The sequence below is a fragment of the Zonotrichia albicollis genome, chromosome 6 (genome assembly GCF_047830755.1).
Source record: "Zonotrichia albicollis isolate bZonAlb1 chromosome 6, bZonAlb1.hap1, whole genome shotgun sequence".
NCBI classification, from domain to species: Eukaryota; Metazoa; Chordata; class Aves; order Passeriformes; family Passerellidae; genus Zonotrichia; species Zonotrichia albicollis.
Genome location: NC_133824.1, coordinates 1734190 through 1754556, shown reverse-complemented (window position 1 = coordinate 1754556; position 20367 = coordinate 1734190). Strand labels below are relative to the sequence as shown.

Sequence of the window (20367 nt, the reverse complement as noted above, 5' to 3'; positions counted from 1 at the left end):
TCAGGGGCTTTTTCTTAGGAATAAAATGCACTCCTTTCTTTCAAAATATGTGACACATCATGCTGAGGAAGGAGGTGCATGCACTCTTGCATGAGGAATATTCAGAGCATTGAAGGCAGGGGCAGCCAGCACCAGTCCCTGACGAAGGTTTGGGACAGTCTAAGTGACTTCCAGCCTGATTTTTAACTCCTTTCTGGGACTGTTCATGAATTACATCTGAAAATGAGCAGGTGAACAGGAACAAGGTTTATACTACAGGATTCCTGACTCTGAAGGCATTACCTTAATATCAGCATTTTCACTTGCTCTCTTCCTGGCAAACCTCTCAGGTGGAAGCTGGGAGAGACATTCCCTTTGAGGACATGGTGGCTTAGACCAAGGAGGGTCTAGGGAGAAATGCTGGCCCTGGAAACTCTGAACATGGGCAGACGAGTGTGCCATGTGTCCATCAGCAGCTTAATGAAGAGGATGGCCAGATGCAGTGCTCAAATCCAGGCCTTGTCCTGTTTGCTCACAGAGAATGATCATTTAGCTCAGACTACAGACTCACACATCTATTTAAGGATGTGCTGTGTTTACCTCACAGTGTACCAAGGCCCCTTGGGAGTTGTTCTGTTTCTGCTACACTTCCTCCCAGATAATGATTGACGCATTTTCTTTCCTTCTCTTGAGTATTTCCACCTGATGGTGGATAGCAGGTATGGCAGTGCTGGCACAGCTATGGGCACAGACTCTCTCCCATAGAAATGTAATCAGCATTTCAGGTTATAAAGGCTGTGATGGCAGAAAGTATCTTTCCTGTAGATAGAAAGGTGCTTTCTAGCCAAACCAGCCAAGTATGATCCTGATCTCTCTATCCCTGTCTCTTAAATTAGGAGCTTGGGCATGTTTCACCTCTGAAATTGCTGGAGCAAAACCTTCAGGCCCTGCTCTGCTGTGATTGCTGGGGGTCTGCAGCTCCAGAGAGCTCACCTGGGCACCAGGTGGAGCTCAGAGGCAGCAGAGGATGGTGGATGCACCTCTGGAGCACAGATGTCAGCATGGACAGGCCAATTCTGAAAATCACTACAACTGTTTCATAAACAACATGGAGGATAATTAATGACCCCGTTATAAAGACACAGCTATGGAAACAATTGCAAATTGACTTTTGGCAGACATTTTTGGCAGATCTGATGTGAAATACCAGAGAGGGCCTCACAGGACTGGGGTCTGTTTGCTGCACACAGCATTTGCCCGTTGATTCCTGGGGAAGCCGAGAGACAGAGTCATAGAATGGCTCAGGCTGAACTATCCTTAGAGATGGACAATATTCCTTCCAGCTCTGCCAAGCACTCACTTGCTCATCCTTGAACTCACTTCTGCTGCAGTTCCTTCAGCCACACACTCTGCTCCCACGTTTCAGAAATTAAGTTTCATGATTTGATAAGCTCTCTGACTGCTTTACCCTAGTGTAATCCAAGGACTACAATTTTAAGTGCCTTGACATTTCAGATGCTTCTTGGAATTTTTAGGATTTCAGATGAAGACCCGTTAAAATGTTCAGTCCCTTCAGTCTTTTCATGCTCAGAAGCCTCAGCCTCCTGATGCAGTTTGTGTTGCAGCAAGTGATTTGCTGTCTCATTAAAAAAAAAAAAAAAAAAACAAAAAAAAAAACAAACCACAAAAAACCCAAAACAAAACAGAGAAAAAAAAAAAGAGAAAGGAAAATGATGTTCGCGTGTCCAGGCAAGGAAGTGACACACATCCACCTCCTTTCTCAAGCAAACAAACAGCTCCAGAGCAGTTGTTTGAGTCACAGCTGCCTGAAGAGAGCTGAGTGCTGAGCTCCAGCCTTGCTCACCCAGGACATCAGAGCAATGCTGCCCCTGGTTATAGCCAGCAAGCAGAGCTGAGCCTGTGGCAATCTGACCACCCAAAAATACAAATCTGCCTGTCACTTTGTCCTGCACAAGCCCATATTTTAAATAACTGTACACAAAAGCCACTGCAACCATAGCAACACTTTTTAAACAAACTGCTCCTCAATGTAGTTTTTTATGCATTTACATAACCCCTTCTCAGGCAAATATAGGGAGGGGTGTCTTTATGGTTAGAATTTCAACATGTACATATTTACATTGATAAATATATAAAGATATTGATAGCTGGAGGTACATACATGTAATGCAAAATTATGGTGAATAAAGATATTGATGGATAGAGGTACATACATGTAATGCAGAATTATGGTGATACCCTGTAAGTCAGAGTTCTATGAGGATGCTCAGTGACTTAAAGCTCTGCTCATCACCCTGAGAGAGGAGGTCAGGTCCCCATGGCCAGCTCAGCCACAGCCTGGCAGCAAACCCAGCAGAAAAACAGGGAATCTCGTTCTTCAGTGTTAGAAAGCTGATCTGGCTGGTGGGAGAGCCTGGTGAGTGTGAGAGCAAGCTGGAGGGAGCAGACAGAGCGGAGGAAGGGACATTGCTCTTTCAGCATCTGTTCCTGAGATCGATTCAGTGCATCCCCAGCCCCAGCTGTCCTCCTGGAAAAGCCTTTTCCTTTCTCCCTTGCCTGTGGAAAGAGCCCAGGCAAACAAGCCTTTCTTGCCTCAGCCTTACCAAACACGTTGCTTACACCAGGATTTAGGACAGCTCAGCTGAGCAGAGCTCGGGACCGATTAAAGCAAATCCGCGGAATTCGGGACGCGGGATTTGGAATTTCCCCAGTCCAAGCACATCAGCTGGATTTCCTTCCTCCTCTGCTCCTGTCCTCTTCTGCAGCTTGTCCAAGGCAGCACTGCATGGCCCTGCAGCTGGAGGGTTCCTCAAGCTGTTTCTGTTATTTGAAGAGAACTTCTAATGGGAGGAACAGCTCAGAGGGAATCTTTGCACACTCAGAGTGGAATTCTGTGGCTGTGACAGCCAGAACAGCTTGGACATTTCACCCCAGGCCTCTCAAAGCTGGAAGATAAGAGCACAGTCCCTCCCAAAGGCAAAACACCATAATATTTCTTACTTGACACCCTGTACCCATGAAAAATGCCTTTCAAAACCACTCAAATAAAAGGAAAATAATCATTAAATGTTCCTCTAAGGTGTTTTCATTAAGATTAATATTTTGCAACTTTATATATACACTGTGAATAATTTAGTCTGATTATTTAAACTGACACACACACACCCCTACTCTTTAGCACTATAAATCCACCTCAGAAATATAAAAACCTGAATTAATTAATTAATTCAGAAGCCCACCTCACAAATCTATAAAATTACTTAATTAATTTTTATATCACAGAAAGATTAATTGGGGAAAACTGTTGGATCAATTGGAATAACTAATGTTTGATGTGAATTTATCATATAATGCAATTATTTCATATGTTGTATTAGAGAAAATTGCTGCCTAAGAGAAAGGAAGAATATTTTAGGATGGACTTTGCAAATCTTTTTCCTGATTTAGCTATTCCAAACTTGTGATTATGCTGGTAGAAAATCTGAGCAAATAAAGGAAGAGTTTTACTGAAACACACAAGGAAGAGCTCTGTAGCCACAGAACAGATACAGTATTCTCAAGGCTCTTGCTGAGCCTTGTTTTTTATAGTGTCAGGAGCTTCTGTGGTTATTGTATGATTTTATGGTTCTAGAAAGCAGAGTGTAAAATGATGGATTCTATGTCTTGTTGCCTTGTTGACAAAGTTTCTTCCTGGAAACTGGAAACTTCCTGGAAAGTTCCTGGGAAAAACATAGAGATAGAAGGGGGTTTAGTGCTAGAACTAGGCTTCACTTTTGTACACACATAATTTCTGCTGGTTGTAATTGATTCAAGACTATCCACGTTATACACCAGACATTTAAATCAGTACTTTGGTCTGGTTTACTGAATGTCGAAATCCTTGCAGTAAATGAAGCCAAATTAGCTAAGACTCTGCAGATTTTTTTGAGATGTAGTAAAAGAACAGGGTAAAAAAAACAGCAAAACCAGGAAAGAGACAAGTGGGCTATACAGAGTACTCCTAATGTCAGGCTGCTGGCGTGGCTGTCTGAGGGGTGAGGTGCAAAGCATCTCATGGCTGTACATCCATCTCATGGACAGTTAATTTTGAGAAGAGGGACACGTGATGGGTAATCATCATTTTGTGTGTGTGTTATAACCCTCATGGCAGCGAGTGAGAAGGGAAAGAGCCTCTTGCAGCCCATCCTCAGGGTGGACTGACACTGAGGGACACAGGGCAAGGCTGGGCTCTGTCCCTGTGCAGAGCTGGGTGACACCTGGGCAGCAGATCACACAGTCTGCACCAGGGGTGATCCACCAGCAGCCACATGCTGCTGCTGAGCAGATGGAGCACAGACCCTCTGCAGAACTGCAGCTCATGGGTTAGCAAAATCCCCAGTATAGAGGGCAAAACAGATACACAGGCTCCAGCTGAGCCAACCAGTGTGCCCAGCAGTGACCAAGCCTTGTTCAGGGTATCAGCAGGATAGAGGGATGGAGGGATGGCTGCTGGATCCAGCTCTTTGGATGCTTGTCACCTAAGAGCAGCAGATTTTGGTGTGTGGCTCAGAGGACAAGAGGGTCCAAGCGCTCCCACCACCAGAGCTCCATGGTTAAGCTGGGATTTCCCTTGCACCACTGGCATTTCCCTTGCAGTGCCAAAATTTCCCTCACAGAATCGTGTCTGAGGATTGTTTTCAGTCTGTGGAACCACCTGGGATGCTTTTTCCTATGTTACAGGCTCCTCTTTGCTGCTTTTCTCTTCCCATAGCACGTCCAATTCCAGCAGTCCTGCAATGAGATTTTCTTGCCACAATTCATCCCACAGGGGTAGTGTGGAAAACAGGATGCTGTAACACACACACACACAAAATCCACCATCAGTCCCAACTGGGGGCTGAGGAAAATTGCACTGCTGTCCTCCACGAGGCTCCAGCCTGGAAAACAGCAGCCTGGAGCTGGCTGTGGCTGGGAAAGGCCCTTGCAGCCCCCTGATCCAGACTGCTTGCATTTCTCATCTAATGTCTCTGACTTCCAAGCCTCTCCTTGGGGCTCTCTGGAAGTTGCTTTGTGCTGCCACAGCCCTTCATGCAGATCTTGTCAAATGAATTCACAACCCTCACTTGCTCAGTAAGGAGCTCCCATTAACTGGAACTAAATTTAGCCCAGTTCTTCCAGTGTTGAAAGATGCTGTATAGAAATGCAAAATGAATACATTAAAAATTAAACAAGGCAAAGATCTAAAATACTAACCTTACCACAATATATTCAGCTAACTCTTCCCTGTATTCTCAATGTTTTTGCCAGCCATCTCTTCCATATAAATTTATTTAAATATGGAAGTGTTGGTGACATTATTTCAAAAGAGAGGACCCAATATTTTTTCCAGTCATAGCTAGTGAACTGATCTCACTGACTGTAGGGAGAACAGCATCCATGTGTTAGCAATAAACTCAAAAATCTGAAGTGTTCTAGGCACCTTATTCTGCAAGGTTCCACTCCCAAACAGCACATCTAAATGGGTTGTAGGAAAAGAGCAACTGGTGAATAGACTGACAGGCTAGTTTATGGTTAAGTATTTCATAAAATTTAATGGTTTACTAGATTTACTTTGAAAAAGCATTTTATTTAACAAAATGCCTTTTCTTGACATGTTCTTACACATGTATAACTTCTGATTTTCCCTGACACATTCATACCCTTGTAAATCATATCTGTACTCAAGCTAATAATAAATGTATGCACTTTTATACAATATTCAAAAATGGAAAATTAATATAAAGTGTGATTGAACTTCTCAACAAATGCTGTTTCTTTTAAAAAATGAACTATTGGTGAGTCTGTGCATCTCAAGTTTATATTTTGCTGTATTATTAATTGACATGAACCGTGTGCTTTGATGTCTGAATTGAACAGCCTTTTACTGCAACTGCTTCCTTTAATGTAAAATGTGTGTGGCATAAGTCTCATTGCTAATTGCAACCTTATGATAATATTCTGCAGAGCCCTGCTGACCTCATTTACAATAGCATAAAAAGCTGAGGCCAGCTGCTAATAGATGCATGCTAAGCCTTTTCTCTTTGGTGGTTTTTTTTTAGCATAAATAGAAATGAACAAAATCTAAATCTTAAAATGCAGGTCCGTAGGCACCTGGGGAGAGTTTGGATCTAGACCCAAACTTTGAATTTCCAGGCCTGGCACAGGTGCTGCAGCAGAGGTTCCCTGCTTTTGCTGCTCATTTGTTTTGCTCTCAGAAATGTGGCCTCAGCATGGAGTAATACAAAACATTAAATAAAACACGTGCTGCCCTCTTCCAGCTGGAGCTGTGATAGCTCCTCAGCGCAGGAGGGACTGGCTGTGCTCCCTCCTCTGCCCTGCTTTGATTTTGCTGTGAATTGTCCAGCCCTGCATTTGTGGTGTTACCCACACGAGCTGGGAGCAGCCGCCTTTCCCCAGCCAGCTCCTGGCTGTCAGCTCCAGCCTCGGAGCTTTAATCAGTTCTAAACAGTTTTAAACAGTTTTCTCTGCTACCTTGTGATCCAGTTGGTTGTATTTCATTTTACCACGTGCAATACAGACAAAAGAAGGCTAAAGGCTGACTGCTTAGGAACTGCATGCTGCAAAGAGCATCTGGAAACACAGCTCAAGGAAGGGCTTGAGTAAGTTTTTAATGCAGTCCATATGATGCAGGCACAGCTCTAAAATTATTGTGGTGTGGTACACACTGTGTACCACAGCTGTGAAGGGAAGGGATAGACAAGGTAACATGAAAGATGTTTGTAGCAAAGGTGGGAGAGAAGGATTTGTTCCCACAGACCCTTCCAGCATTCCCAGGCACGCAGGATTTCATTCCTGGGGTTGTCCTGTGCCCAAGACAGGAGCTGGACTCGATGATTATTGTGGTTCCCTTTCATTTCAGGATGTTTTATGATTTTATGGTTCTGTGGCAGCCTGCCTGGCTGCTTTGGGTCACCTGCATTCCAACGTGATGGACTTACTGCAGCTTCACCAGCTGCCATCTGTCACCTGTCCCAGCCCTGGGACACGCATCCCAGCTCTCCCAGCTCTGTTTGAGATTGCACATTCCCACCTCCCAGGGGCATTAGCAGGTAGAGCAGGGATTTGGGAGTACAGGAGGCAGTTTACTTCAGATTCAGAAATTGTCACCTGTTTTATGTGACAGCTAAGCCCTTGCCTGCTGTCTGTACTGCAGCCATACTGCTTTACTGGAAAGGTGGCACTCTCTGGGAGGAAAGGCAGGTGACCGTCTTACACACATATGCAAAATTCAAACAAATTCTGTCTTTTTGCTATTTAATTCCACAGGGTTTTTTCTTGCAAGGATTGCAGAATCACAGGTAAGATTGGGTATTTTGGTCCTCCCTGCTCAGGCAAGACCATCCCAGAGCACATGGCCCAGGATTGCATCCACATGGTGCTTGAATATCTCCATTGAGAGAGACTCCCCACCTTCTCTGGGCATCTGTTCTAGTGCATGGTCACTGCACAGTAAAGAAGTTTTTCCTCATGTTTGGGTGGAATTTCCCATGCATCAGTTGTGCGCATTGCCTCTTGATCCATAGTGTCACATCATATTTTCTGAAAAAATCCCTTTGCCCAGGATTTTCTCCTGGCAAGCTGAGAAACATCAGAGAAAAAGGAAAACAAATTCTTATGTCATTTGCTTCTCCTGTGTTGTGCTCACATGTGGAATGTGTTTGGAGATTGTTTACCACCAGGTGGTTGTTTCATTGGGTTTCTGTGAATTGTTTTGACTCAATGGCCAATCAGGGCCAAGCTGTGTCAGGGCTCTGGAAAGAGTCACAAGTTTTCATTTTAATCTTTTTAGCATTCTGTAAGTATCCTTTCTGTATTCTCCAGTAAAGTTAGTTTAGTATTATTTAATATATTATAGTATCATAAAATAGTAAATTGGCATTTGTTGAATTTCTTCTCTGCCCATCTCTCCAACCTGTTGGGGTCTTTCTGGAGGGCTGCACAGCCCTCTGGAGTATTGGCCAGTCCTCTCAGCATGGGAGGATGGCATGTATTTTTCATTCATACTGCAGTGCTACATATTAAGCAATAAAATGACACCTTTACTGACAATTTAATTTCACAGGGTTTGGGACATGGAGACATCCATCAGGGACTTTGTGTCTTCTTTTAGGGGAAGATAACTTAAACCATCTTTAATGGTGTTTTCCCCATGCAAGGCAGAGTGGTCATGTTTCCCCCATGCAAAATGCCGTGATGGCCACTAGTGCACCAAGCTTACAGCCCCTTCAGAGCTCACTTGCAGAATGAAGAAGCAAGATCCTTGTAATTAAGGAGCTACAAAGATGCTAATTATCAGGATTTTGAGTTCTTTCACGTGCTGCTTCAAGTGGGGACTTGAGTTTTTAAAATATTTTTTTATGCTAATGCTTTATTTGATTCTTTATTTTCCTAGAGATTTGCTGAGTGTCAAATGTAATGACTTCAGGTTGAAGCACAGCACTTCTAATGGATTGTGTGACCTTCCCACAACCTCCCTGAGCAGCACCAACGAAATTTCCAGGCAAGCTAATTAATACACTGGTACAGCACCAGGCGGGTGAGCCTCCAGCAGCTTAACTCTCAGCTGAGAGGATGAAATCCTCCTGCCCTCCCCACACCCACATCTCTCTAACAATGATGGATTTGGGACCTAATCAGGCATTAAAACAGAGGATTAGCGAGCTGCAGACCGCAGCGATCACGGCTCGGCTTACAGGGCATGCAGGGGACTGGCAGAAATTGCCAAGCATGCTCCCAGTGAATTAATGTCTGTGTACCTGAAAAACCTCCGTGGGCAGCAGAGACTTCATCTATAAATGTGGTGATTTTGAAAGATCAGCAGAAAAAGCAGCACAGAAGAGCAGCTTAGCGGGAAATTCTAATAGAGGAGCAGGTATAGGTAGGTGGGTGTGAGGCATTGAATACAATCCAAGTGTGGTACCACACCGCACTCTCTTACATCTAAACAACCCCCTTCTTGAAGATGTGGCTTAGGTAGCAGGTTCAGGGAGTGTAGGGCCCAATTTCCTGTGTCCAGAAAAGGAACCACAGGAGCAGGTACCACAGGAGAACACATGCTTTGACTACACTCAAAGCAAGAGAAATTGAAGTAGGAAAGGAACACAGCATTAAGAGAAGCAGGAGCTGGAGATTTCAGTGTGGCCTTGAAGGAATCTTCTGTGGCATCCAGGAATATCACCCTGGAGCCACATCAAAGCACTGTCACTTCCCCAGGTCCCCCAGCAGGCTGACAGAGTCTGTGTGAGCTGTTCTGTGCTCTCATAGCAGCTGAGTGTCTGCTGTGCCCTCAGTGCAGTGTAATGGAACTTCAAGAGGATCACCTTTATTCTCTGAAATCTGCTGCTGGCCAGTGCTCTCATACAGCCACAACATCAGCAATCTCCTGCTTCTACCAGCACATTGTCCTGCTACCCAGGAAAGCTTTGTCCCTCTCCTGTCCTGCTCACTGGATAAAAAGCACCAGCACTTCCATCAGGGGCCCAAGCCTCAGCTCTCTGGGTTTGCAGGAGGCTGAAGGCAGAAGAGGGAACAGTTGGCAAATAGATAGTAAATAAAAAGATCTGATAAAATAATTGAGGGGTTCAACAAGTGGGACTGACAACAAGGGAAAGCAGCTGAAGAGAGGAAAGGATTTCAAATCAGCAGTGTCACTGGACGATAAAGTGACACTGGTGGCAGAGTGGAAGGCAGGCAAATGCTGGTCAACAGGAAGGTGCCTGTGGCACTTGGCCTTTTTCATATAGGCACAAAACCCACTTTAGGATCTTGTGAGGGCTCTGAGAGTCCCACAAGACTGGTTTGAGAGTCTTCTTTCAGCACATGTGCTGTGTGAATTGCTGGAAGATCCTGAAGTGGTGCTGCCCACTGGATTTGGCAGATGATGTTTCCATCAAGTGCCAGAGTGGAACAGGGTTTCACTGCCTTTCTCCAGTTTGTGCTCCCCAAAATCACTCTGAGAACCAGGGTAACTGTCAAAGCAAGTGTGAGCTTTGCTTTGGAGCCACAGTGGTGGGCAAGCACCCACAGAAAGGCAGCCACTGAACACAGAGCACTGATGCCTCTTGCACATCTTGCTTTTTCAGAGGTGGACTACAGCTCCTGTGTCTTTCACACCTGAGATAAGAAGAGAAGGATGTAAAGTGCACCTTCCACACTGGATGTCACTTTATCTCTTCTGCACTGACAGCCCACCAGTGAAGGGCTCCTGTGGGATGGATCGTGTGTGGTCAGCACACAAAGCAGGTGCTCCAATGCCTTTACAGAGTGGGGTGTAGAGGGGATTGATTCCTTCCCCTGCTCAGGAGCACTGACAGATGTGCTGTGTGCACGAGAGAGAGACAAGGGAGAGCTGCCATCTGCTGTTGGAAAAATCCTGGTTCGTCTCTCAGCCCAGGCACTGCTGAGAGCTGCAGGTGGCTCCATCCTCCCAGAGGCTCCCACCACACTGGGATGGCACACGGGGCAATATTCCACAGGCAAAACGGGAATCCCAACCCTGCACTGGGGAGGGGAAGGGTTTGCCCCGAAGATCTGCTCTTCTCAGGTGTGAATCAGGAAGAAGAGGATGGATTTACCAACCTTTCCATCCATACCAGCAGCAAAGCAAAGAGGGGAGAAGGTATGGCAAACCCTCTGTGCCTCCAGGAGGGACTGCAGTGGAAAAACCAAGCCCATCTTCAAATGTAAGCCACAGATACTCAATTAGATCAGTGTTCAGACCTGACCTCTGCAATGGATTTTCAACAAGCTGAGCATTCTGTATTATTCTGAAAAATTGGTGACGCCCTACATTCTAAATTCTGGGTACTCAGGATGAAAAAAACCCCAATCACTAACTGAAAAGGCAGCTCATTTATTGAAATGCCATTCTGAGTCATTCAAAATTATTTATTTCCTTCTCAAAACGTTTGCTTCTATTTTCTAAGTGACATTTTATGTCAGTTCAGCTAAATGTATTAATTTTTACAAGAAAAGACATCCAAGTATTTAATACAAATTTTAAAAAATTCATTCCTTTAATTAGCAAGTTAATGTTGTTTAAAACTTCAATTAAGTAAACCCAAACAAATCTGAAAATTCTGCATACAAAGGTATCTCTTGCTTGTATTTTTTTCCAAAAGAAAAAATGAATAAAGGCAAAAGCAATCCATAAAAAACCAATCCTGGTCATTTACAAGGGAACCACACAATTCAGTAATCCAGGACCAGGTCTTTCATAAGCAAACACAAAATTGTAATACAGCAGCATGGTGCTGATTTGACCTGAAAGTAAACACTTTTCAGTTATTATGTTGAGTTTTTTCACTGCAAATTGATAATTTTCTAAAGGATAAAAAGAAAAATATAGTAATTCTAGAGTATGTGTACTAAACTCTAATGATTTTCCAGTAGGAATGATGAGAGGAGCAGTAATAATAGTTAAAGACCAGTGTTCAGTCAATTCAGTTGTTTGCATCGGTGAATTTTTGAGTAATGATATTCTGCTCTGGTAGATGCATACCTGTGTGTCTGAATATAAGCTTATAGTCCATGTCTGAAGCTTTTGATCTCTTTACCTTTTAAATAAGGACTGAGTTACTAAAAATAAAAATAACCAAAAAGAATAAAACAAACCCCCATGGTGATAGTTCAAAAAGAAAATATTGATTTAATACAGTAATTATGCACAAGCCTGGTCTGACAAAACTGTAAAATTCTTTATTTCCCCCAAACAGATAACAGGAATTTTATCCCACTGTACTTCAGAGGGGAAAATTCTTAATCCAAGATTGGTGATGCTTGTAACTTAACTCATGTCATTTAAACAGGAGCTGGTGATCCAGCAGCAGCTGTCACACACTCAGCTGAGCCCAGAGGCTGAACTCAGACCAGGGCAGGTGAGATCCCCTTTGCAGGACATCTGTACTTCACACCGACCCCTTTGGAAGTGAAAACCTTGCCAAACCCCACCAGTGCAGGTTTTTCTGGTGTCTGTGTGCGTTTTCAGCAGCATTTGCCTGGGAGCAGGAGGCAGCATGGCTACACCCAGCAGATGCTGCAGCCAATTGCTCCCTGCAGGGACCCAGGGCTGGCAACTGGGTTTTCCCAGGTGGGCTGTGAGCTGTGCTGGGGAGAGCAAACAGCAGCGTTGCCTGGCCAGCTCTTCAGAGTTCCTGATGTTCCCCTGGCAAGAAGGAGCTGGGGTTTCCTTCTTTTCCCACATTCTGGTGTCAGAGGCCTGTGGCAGCTTCTGAAAATGCCCAGCTCTGCCACAGCTCCTTGCTGTGCTGCAGACACACCTTGAACCTGCAGGGTTTGCAGAACCCATGCAGCCCACAGGGGGTTGGTGCCGATCAGCACCTGAAGATCCTTGCAAAGGTGAGACAGGTGAGATGGAACAGGTGAGATGGAGTGAGATGGGACAGGTGAGATGGAACAGGTGAGATGGAACAGGTGAGATGGGACAGGTGACATGGAGTGAGATGGGACAGGTGAGATGGGACAGGTGACATGGAGTGAGATGGGAAAGGTGAGATGGGACAGGTGAGAGGGAGCTCCATCGGACAGGTGACACAGGACAGGTGAGAGGGACAGGTGATATGGTTCAGGTGAGATGGGACAGGTGACACAGGACAGGTGAGAGGGACAGGGGAGATGGAGCCCCATGGGACAGGTGACACAGGACAGGTGAGCACACCCCCGGGTGCTGAGCACGGTGGAGGAGAGCATCACCTCAGCCTGTGTGCCGCCTCTTGGTGGCCTTTCCTTCAAGAAGACAGAGGTGAAAGCCTAAAGCCGAGCAAAACAATCTCAGTCCCTGCAAGAAAATGTTGATTTCCCTGGAACACAGCAGGGAGAGCCCTGGGTGCCCGCGGCCCCGGCCGGTGTCGGCGCTCGGGCTGAGTCAGCCCCGCCGGGCCGGTCCGACATCCTGAGCTGCCGCGGGAGGGCAGGAAACGCTCCGGAGCAGAAAAAAAACACATTAAAAAAACCCTTTCAGACAGTTGCCAATAAAGTTTCTTTGGCTCTGCGTCTGGGCATGGCTCCCAAATGCAGCCTCTTGCCCTCGGATAAAGCACCAGAATGCTGGAATGAGAGTCAGATGCGTGGGAGGAGTGCATGTGTCTGTGTCTGGGCTGGAAAACATATGTATGAAAAAGCTTTTTAGTTTGGGCCTTGCTCCAGAAAACCTCTTTCCTTGCTTTTACAACTGTCCCCTGCTCCTTGGGACTGCCCAGATGTTTAACCCAGCCTGAGGACAGGGAGCTGAGGAGTTTTCTCAGTGTCATTCCCTCTGAGCCCCAGGCCTGGGAGCAGCCAGCCAGCTTGGGATGGGATGGGATGGGATGGGATGGGATGGGATGGGATGGGATGGGATGGGATGGGATGGTCACCCAAGCCATAGGATAACCTGTGTGCAGCACTGCACCCTCAGCTTCTGGCTTTACCTGTTGGGAAGGGATCAGGCCTCAGCCTCAGCAGAGACCCAAATACCTGGGGGGCAAAACAAGAGAGGAAGAGGGTTGTTGTTGGTCTGTTCCTACTGTTTAATCCTGAGTTTTAATTGTCTGATTGTCACTTTTAAAAAATCTGGAACTTTCCAGCTATGTGGGAATTTTAGCTAGTCTCAAATGAAAGGCATACAGGAACGACTACATTTAAACGGTGCTTCCTTAGGCTGCCAAGCCGCAGCAAGAAGCTGGGGGAATGAAATAAGAGCAAATACTTTTTCACATCCCAGTTTGAACCCCAGGCTCTCCCGCATGGGCAGGGCGGCCGTAACCCGGGGGATGCGGATGCGAGCGAGGCCCGGGACGAGCGCGGAGAGGCGCCGGTGGGAGCGGAGCGAGGGCGGGCAGACAGACAGACAGACAGACAGACAGCGGGAGCTGAGAATGCGCTGAGCCTCCTCCACGGGCAGGGAGGGACCGAGGGAGGGCTCGGCTGTCCCCGGGCGGTGCCGGCCCCGCCGCCCGCCCCGGCCCGCCCCGCACACCTCGGCCCGCCCCTGGCAACCTGCGGGCGGCTGTGGAGAGGCTGCTCGGGGAGAGGCTGGTCCGTGCCCTCGCTGGTGACATCTCCCTGCTTGCACAGGTGACATCTCCGTACCCGCACCGGTGACACCTCCCTGCTTGCACCGGTGCCATCTCCCTGTCCGTACCGGTGCCATCTCCCTGCTTGAACCGGTGCCATCTCCCTGTCCGTACTGGTGCCATCTCCCTGTCCGTACTGGTGCCATCTCCCTGCCCGCACCGGTGCCATCTCCCTGCCCGCACCGGTGCCATCTCCCTGCCCGCACCGGGGGCACCGTGGGAGCGCCTCCCCGGGGCAGCGCCCGCGGCTCCGGACGCGCATCCCCTGCCCTGTCGCTCCCGGACTCCAGCGTGTCCCTGGGGCAGGCCGGGGACCGGCCGCACCCCTGCTCCGTGCCCGGCCCGCCTCCGAAGGAAACCCGGGGACAAGCCCACATTCGGATCTGTTAAACACTGCGGCAGGTCGGGAGAGGAGCGTTTAGTGAGTGCTTTTTAACCTGCCCCCCAAACCAGCTCGGGAAAATACTTGAGGAGATGGGGTTAATCTAACACGGCCAATGCAGCACGGTCTGTATGGTTTACAGATGCCTAACTGAATTTATTAGATCTGCCTCAGTTACCTACATAGCTGGAAATACTGTATTTTTACAGGATTCTAGTTGTTGGGATGGGGCAGCCCATGCCGGCAGAAATAGCATTATTTGAGTTTGCATTATTTGACTTTGCATTATTTGAGTTTACACGAGGTGGATGAAGTAGTCACAGAAAATATTTTTAAAGTGTTGGATGCTGACTGTAGTTATTTGAGTTTGTCTCCAGTGTGCTCAGTCAGTTCTGAGTTAATAATCCAGCGACTTCTGTTATGTATTTGCTGGGTATTGTTCACTAATTTAATGGCTTTCTTGTGGTCCGGGTAGATAGTTCTGTGTAAATTTTAAATAATTTTGCCTACAGCAATTTTCAGTGGATAATGCTGGAATGTGTTTATTTTAACGCAGGCATTCTTTCTCCTGCCTTATCAGCTATCTTTATTCCTACACAGGCCTTATCACAGAGGTATTTATTTATAATCCTTTCTTTGCAGGCTTAATACTCTGCACAGAAAGTGAGGCTGAATAACTGCACATGCCGAGTGCTGGAGGAGAAACTGAAGGACATCCTGTTTTCTTTCAGCAGTGCTGTTATTCTTTGGAGTGAAATGAAGAATTTGATTTTGTTTTGGAAACACTCATATTTCTGATGCAACTGAACTTCAGTAACCTTTTTGCAGTACAGATTTCAACAAATTATTTTTCTTCTCTTGGACAAAGATGCAGAACTTGTCGGCGGTAGAAAGTCTTGGTAACGCAGACATACCACACTGTGAGCCTCCAAAAGACCTGGCAGCTGGGGCAGGTGGAGTGTCTTTCCGTGGAAATGGCTGTCACTGGAATGAAAGGACAAGCAATGAAGAAATTGTTAATTTTGAAGCAACGCAGCAAAGCCTCCCTGCAGCGAACAGCGAAGGGAGAAGTTGTGAGGAGTTTTCTGAGAGCAGCTTTAGTCCCTCAGAACCCAGCGGTTCCTGGGGTGATTTTGAAAGCTTCACGGAGCCCTTAGACAAATCAGAGAGATTCAATGATAACCTCGAAGTTTTGGTGAGTTCAGCAGTAACTCGTGGAGCTGATGTGGGGCTGAGCAGTGGTGGCTGCAGCATTTCCATTTCTGCTGCCCACGCGTGTGCAGAGCCATCTCTGTACCATGGCAAGCAGGAGGCTTCGGGCTCTCTCAGTGAGGTACGTGTAAGCCAAAAACCAGAAATGTTTGTGTTTCTGCTTCCCACACCTCCAGGTCTGTGTCTGTCTTCTCTGTACAGGGTAACTGCACATGCAGAGAAATTGTCCAGCTACCTCAGTTGCTTCAGTTAATTAAATTATGTCAGTTGGGATCAGAATCATGTGCTTTAAGATGGAAACAATAATTAATTTCCTTGCAGTAGCTGGGTATTCTGCCTACAGGATTGAACACTTCCCGGATTTTTCATGTGGTCTTTAAGCACTGGCCTTTGAGAGAGGGACTGGTACATGTGTTTAAGCTATGGGGTATTATGATATAATAGGATATAGAGGATTTGTTCAGAAAGTACTGATGTGAACTTTGTACATTGATTTTTTATGATTAGTACAAAGCCTCAAGATAAATGGAAATATACCCAAACTTTGTTTCTGAAACACTCACTGAAATAGACAGTAGTAAAGGTAATAAAAAAATCTCTTGATCTGTCTTGGCTAAACTATAAGTCAGTGACTTGTATGTGTGTTGGGGCAGCACCAGGGCTCCAGGGAGCTGCTGCAATTGAGGCAGAGCTGTGCTGCCCTCAGTGCCTCCCTGGGGCTGTAACTCCCCCCATCCCAAAGCCAAGAGCAGCTGCCTGGCTTTTCCCTGACTCCCATCCCACTTCACTTTTGGCACCTACCTGGAAGTTGTTTGGTTTTTTTCCTTGACCATGTATGCTTTAGCAAGTGTAACTTCACAGAGCTCTGCTTCTTGGGCATCCATCAGGATCCTCCATGTTGTATCCTTGTTTGTAAATAATTTACAAATTGATTGAAAGCATTGTGACACTTTGGGCAAGATTCAGAGGAATTTACCCAGGAGTCTCTGAATGTCCCAGCAGTGAATCATCAGGAAGGATTTTAGCAAGGCCTTACTTAGGAGGGAGCAGCGTGGGGCACAGATTCTGTTCCTTGAAGCATGGTCAGAGGTGCAGAAGCTCTACCAGCTCTGTTGATTTTGCCCATTTATCCTTAGATTAAACCCATACTCTGTCAGTATTCACCCCACCTGTCTGAGTTCAGTGTAATGACACTGTGGAAATATTTCAGCTGTTCAAATTACAATTAAATGACACTACAAAAATATAGAGTATCCATGCTTAGGGTTTTCAGACTAAATTGTTGATTGCTGGGCAAAAACCCCAAACTGACTGGTTCCATTCTTGAGTTTTCACACAGTGTTGCTGCTCCTGCATTGCAGTCCCTGGGCAGGGTGGTGAAGTCAATTAATTTGCTTCTATTTGGAAAACTGCAGTAATTCCTTCCTTGAAGGAATAAAAGGATACAGCTTCCAAAGCAGATGGCATGCCCCTAGGATAGGATGTAAATTATGCATGTTCTCCCTTGTATATGTATTTCTTGGTTGTCAGATAACCCCACTTACTAGTGCTTATTTCCACTCAGCCTGTCCGTATCCCTCCTGTTCTGTGGCCATTCCTCCAAACCTGCTCATCACTGCTTGAGGAGGAACAAGGGCTTAAATCTGGCTCTGATTTTTAACATAGGCTGGAAAAAGTTTGGTGCAATCAAGGATATAGAAACATCCTCACCCCAGCTTTTTTGCAGACTTGCACAGTGCAAGTATTTATTGGTAGCTGTAGCATTTGGCAGGTGTGTTACATTTGAATTAGGGGTGTTTGAATACTGAGTTGGCAAAAGAAGCTGTTGAATTGATACATCAGATTTGACCTGGACTGAATTAGCTGAGCAGAAGGAGGAGTCCCAAGTGTTAAATATGCAAGTCTGTGACCAAGAAGCTGGGAAGTTAAAGAGTAAGGATCATCAGAAACTCTGGGACTCTTGCTTCCTCTAATTCTAAGTACTCAAAATACTCAAAACACTGAAATATGAGCTCAGTCCCTCTACTAGTAATAGTAATAGTAATAGTAATAGTAATAGTAATAGTAATAGTAATAGTAATAGTAATAAATAGTAATAGTAATTCTAAAACCAAGAAGACAATCTCTAGAATTATTGTAGTCTTTGGACTAGGTCCTTCATGAACTATAGGGATGGCTTGTATGATGTATGTAATAAAAATCTCTTTTTTTTCTAGGAAGACCACAGCTATGAGGAGATCTTCAAGTTGGGCTTTCCAGAAGTCTTTGTGCCACAGTCCAGAGAGTGCATAAGAAGCTTAGAGCAAGTTCTTGATGCAAGTAATGAAGATGTTTGGATTCCTGAACTTTTGAATAATCAACTCTGGTAATGAGTTTATATTAACAGTTAAAAAAAATGAAAAGGAAAGGAAAAGCTCCTCATCAATTACAATGTTTCATAATTTAGAAATCAGTGGTGCACTTAAAAATCTTTTTAGTACTGTGCTTCTCAGTGTGTAGATCTCACCAGTTTTGTAGCACATTGTTAAAGGAAGTGGATGGTGTCTTAGCCATTGGAAAACAATGAAGGGAATATATCAAAATTACAAATTCCTGCTTAGGGTTTTTCCTGCTGTTGGTGTGCCTCCTTATGACTAAGCCTCTGGAATGCCAGAACCCAACAGGCAGCCTGTTCTTCCTGTTTGCTTGTCCTTTCTTTACAGCACATCCCACTTATTTCTTCATCACTGGAGGCTGCTGCTTCCACTAACAACTTGCTTTTTTCTTTTCCTCCCCTCTCAGTTTTCCCAGTTGGTAACTCCTTCTCATGTTTAACCAGATGTGCTTCAGAATCTGTGGTGCATCTGGCTTTTTCCTGGGCTATGTTAATAGCAATTAGTATCATTAGCTAAGCTTTCTCCAGCAACAGCTGGAACACTTCTAGCTCTGTTCCATGTTTTTTAAGGATCAGCAGCTTCAGAGCAGTACTGTAGCTACTGAACAGCATTGCAGTTACTTTTTCATAACTTGGAGGGTTTGTGTCTAGAAAGGAGTGTCAGCCCCTACTTGAGAAATGTCCTAAGACTCAGAAGAAACATAGGTAAAACTTTTAATGTGGGGACTCTTTCAGCCAAGTTCCCTGCATATGTGTTATATTTTAATCAGCATCAAACTTGTGGAGAAACATAATTGTAAAGGGGACTGCACTATTAGGTAAAAACAGGTAAAAACAAAAATTTCCTAATCTACTGTGATGAGTAACTAAGTCCAATGACAACTGCAAACTAAGTAAAGCCCAGCTGAATTTTTATATGTGATGAATGCAGTGTAAGAATGCAAAGAACCACGCCAGGTGAGCTCCCTCCTCTCTGTTTCAGCAGTGAGTGCCTTTGCCTTGTTTTGTGGGACAGGTGAAGTGTGACCTGTGGGATGGAGAAAGCCTTGAGAGACAGAGAAGGCAAAGTGCAGAGCTGGCAGGGCTGAACTCTGCCCACATTTCACAGAAACAGCTGAACACTGGGAGCCCTTGGCATGTGGCAGTCTCTGGGATGTGCTTCTCCTGCCCCTCTTATCTGAGGAGCACAAACAAACACTTCTGCTGACTTACTGCTCCCACTAATTGTCATGCCAGCTCATTAGTGCCCTGGGCTGGCAGCTTGGACAAGTGTAAAGGAGTTTTAACACAAGTTTCTTGTCAGATGAAGGTTAGTATACAGCTGTGTGTAGTGAAAATAACTGTTGCATATGTTCACTGGAAACCTCAAAGTGTGTTTTGTTTCCTAGCATGGATTCTGGAAATTTATGGAGAGCACTGAGGGACTTTGATAATGCCCCCAGCTCAAGACATCCCTGGAGTAAATCTCATTGCCAAGAAAACCTCCTGAGCGTTCTTGGAGTAGATGCAAATCAAAAGGTAACTGAACAATGGTTTTCCATTCTGCCAGCATAAACACTGGGCTGGGAATCTGATCCTCTGTGAGCAGGACATGCAGATGCAGGAGGGACTAGATCTGGGAGAGTCACAAGGTTGTTTTCTTTTATCAGGGAGCTTTTTAAGACAGTAGCTTAGTGTTTTCTCACCTTCATGTGTAAGTAACTATGAAAGTGTGCAGGATCACACTTTAATTGTCTTTACAGTGAAGTCTGCCCAGCACAGTTCCCTGTTATTAGCTTTGGTAGAGATGGAGAAGCAGCTTTCAGGTGGTAGAAATGGAGAATCAGCTCCCTGGTGTGTGGGCAGTAGGATTGTTTACGTTTTTTGCACAGAGTGAGTGGAAACTGTCAGCCTCTAATATCTGTATTCACTTTCTGTTAAGTGAAAATCAGATCTGAATCAGAGAGGCTCTTACAGTAATTGCTGGATGATTTTACTGTGAAGAAACTGAAAGTGTGTTCAGCTTCCCCTTTCCTCACATTGTTCCTCTGGTTTTGTGAGGCTTGAGGGAGAGTGTGTTACAAATTGGATTGAAACCAAACCAGCAGTGTTAAAAGATCTCAAATAGAAATGTCTCTGTTTAACAATCTCTTGTTTTGAGAAGGTACAGGTGTCAGGGATGGTTTGGAATTCAGTTATTTAGCTGGGATTCATTAGGCACATGTAATTTTCAGAAGTAACTATTTCAATTGATTATTTGAATGCTGAAGCATGGAGTTGGCAAGGTAATGATTTTAGGGGAGTATTTG

General features: G+C 45.3%; 1 protein-coding gene across 5 annotated transcripts in view; it reads left to right on the top strand.

The window, feature by feature from the left end:
• Positions 1-20367, top strand: part of CLBA1 (clathrin binding box of aftiphilin containing 1) — a 68229-nt gene that overhangs the window by 43451 nt on the left and 4411 nt on the right. For 2 of the 5 annotated variants that reach the window (XM_074542255.1, XM_074542258.1), the window contains exons 1-4: positions 13929-14112; positions 15136-15826; positions 17922-18070; positions 19468-19597. In XM_074542255.1, coding sequence (XP_074398356.1) covers positions 15362-15826; positions 17922-18070; positions 19468-19597 — 744 coding nt within the window. In that variant the 5' untranslated portion in view covers positions 13929-14112; positions 15136-15361. Of the gene's footprint in view, positions 1-13928; positions 14113-14295; positions 14533-15135; positions 15827-17921; positions 18071-19467; positions 19598-20367 lie in introns of those variants that run through there. The other 3 variants (XM_074542257.1, XM_074542256.1, XM_005491820.4) reach the window with 3 other exon arrangements.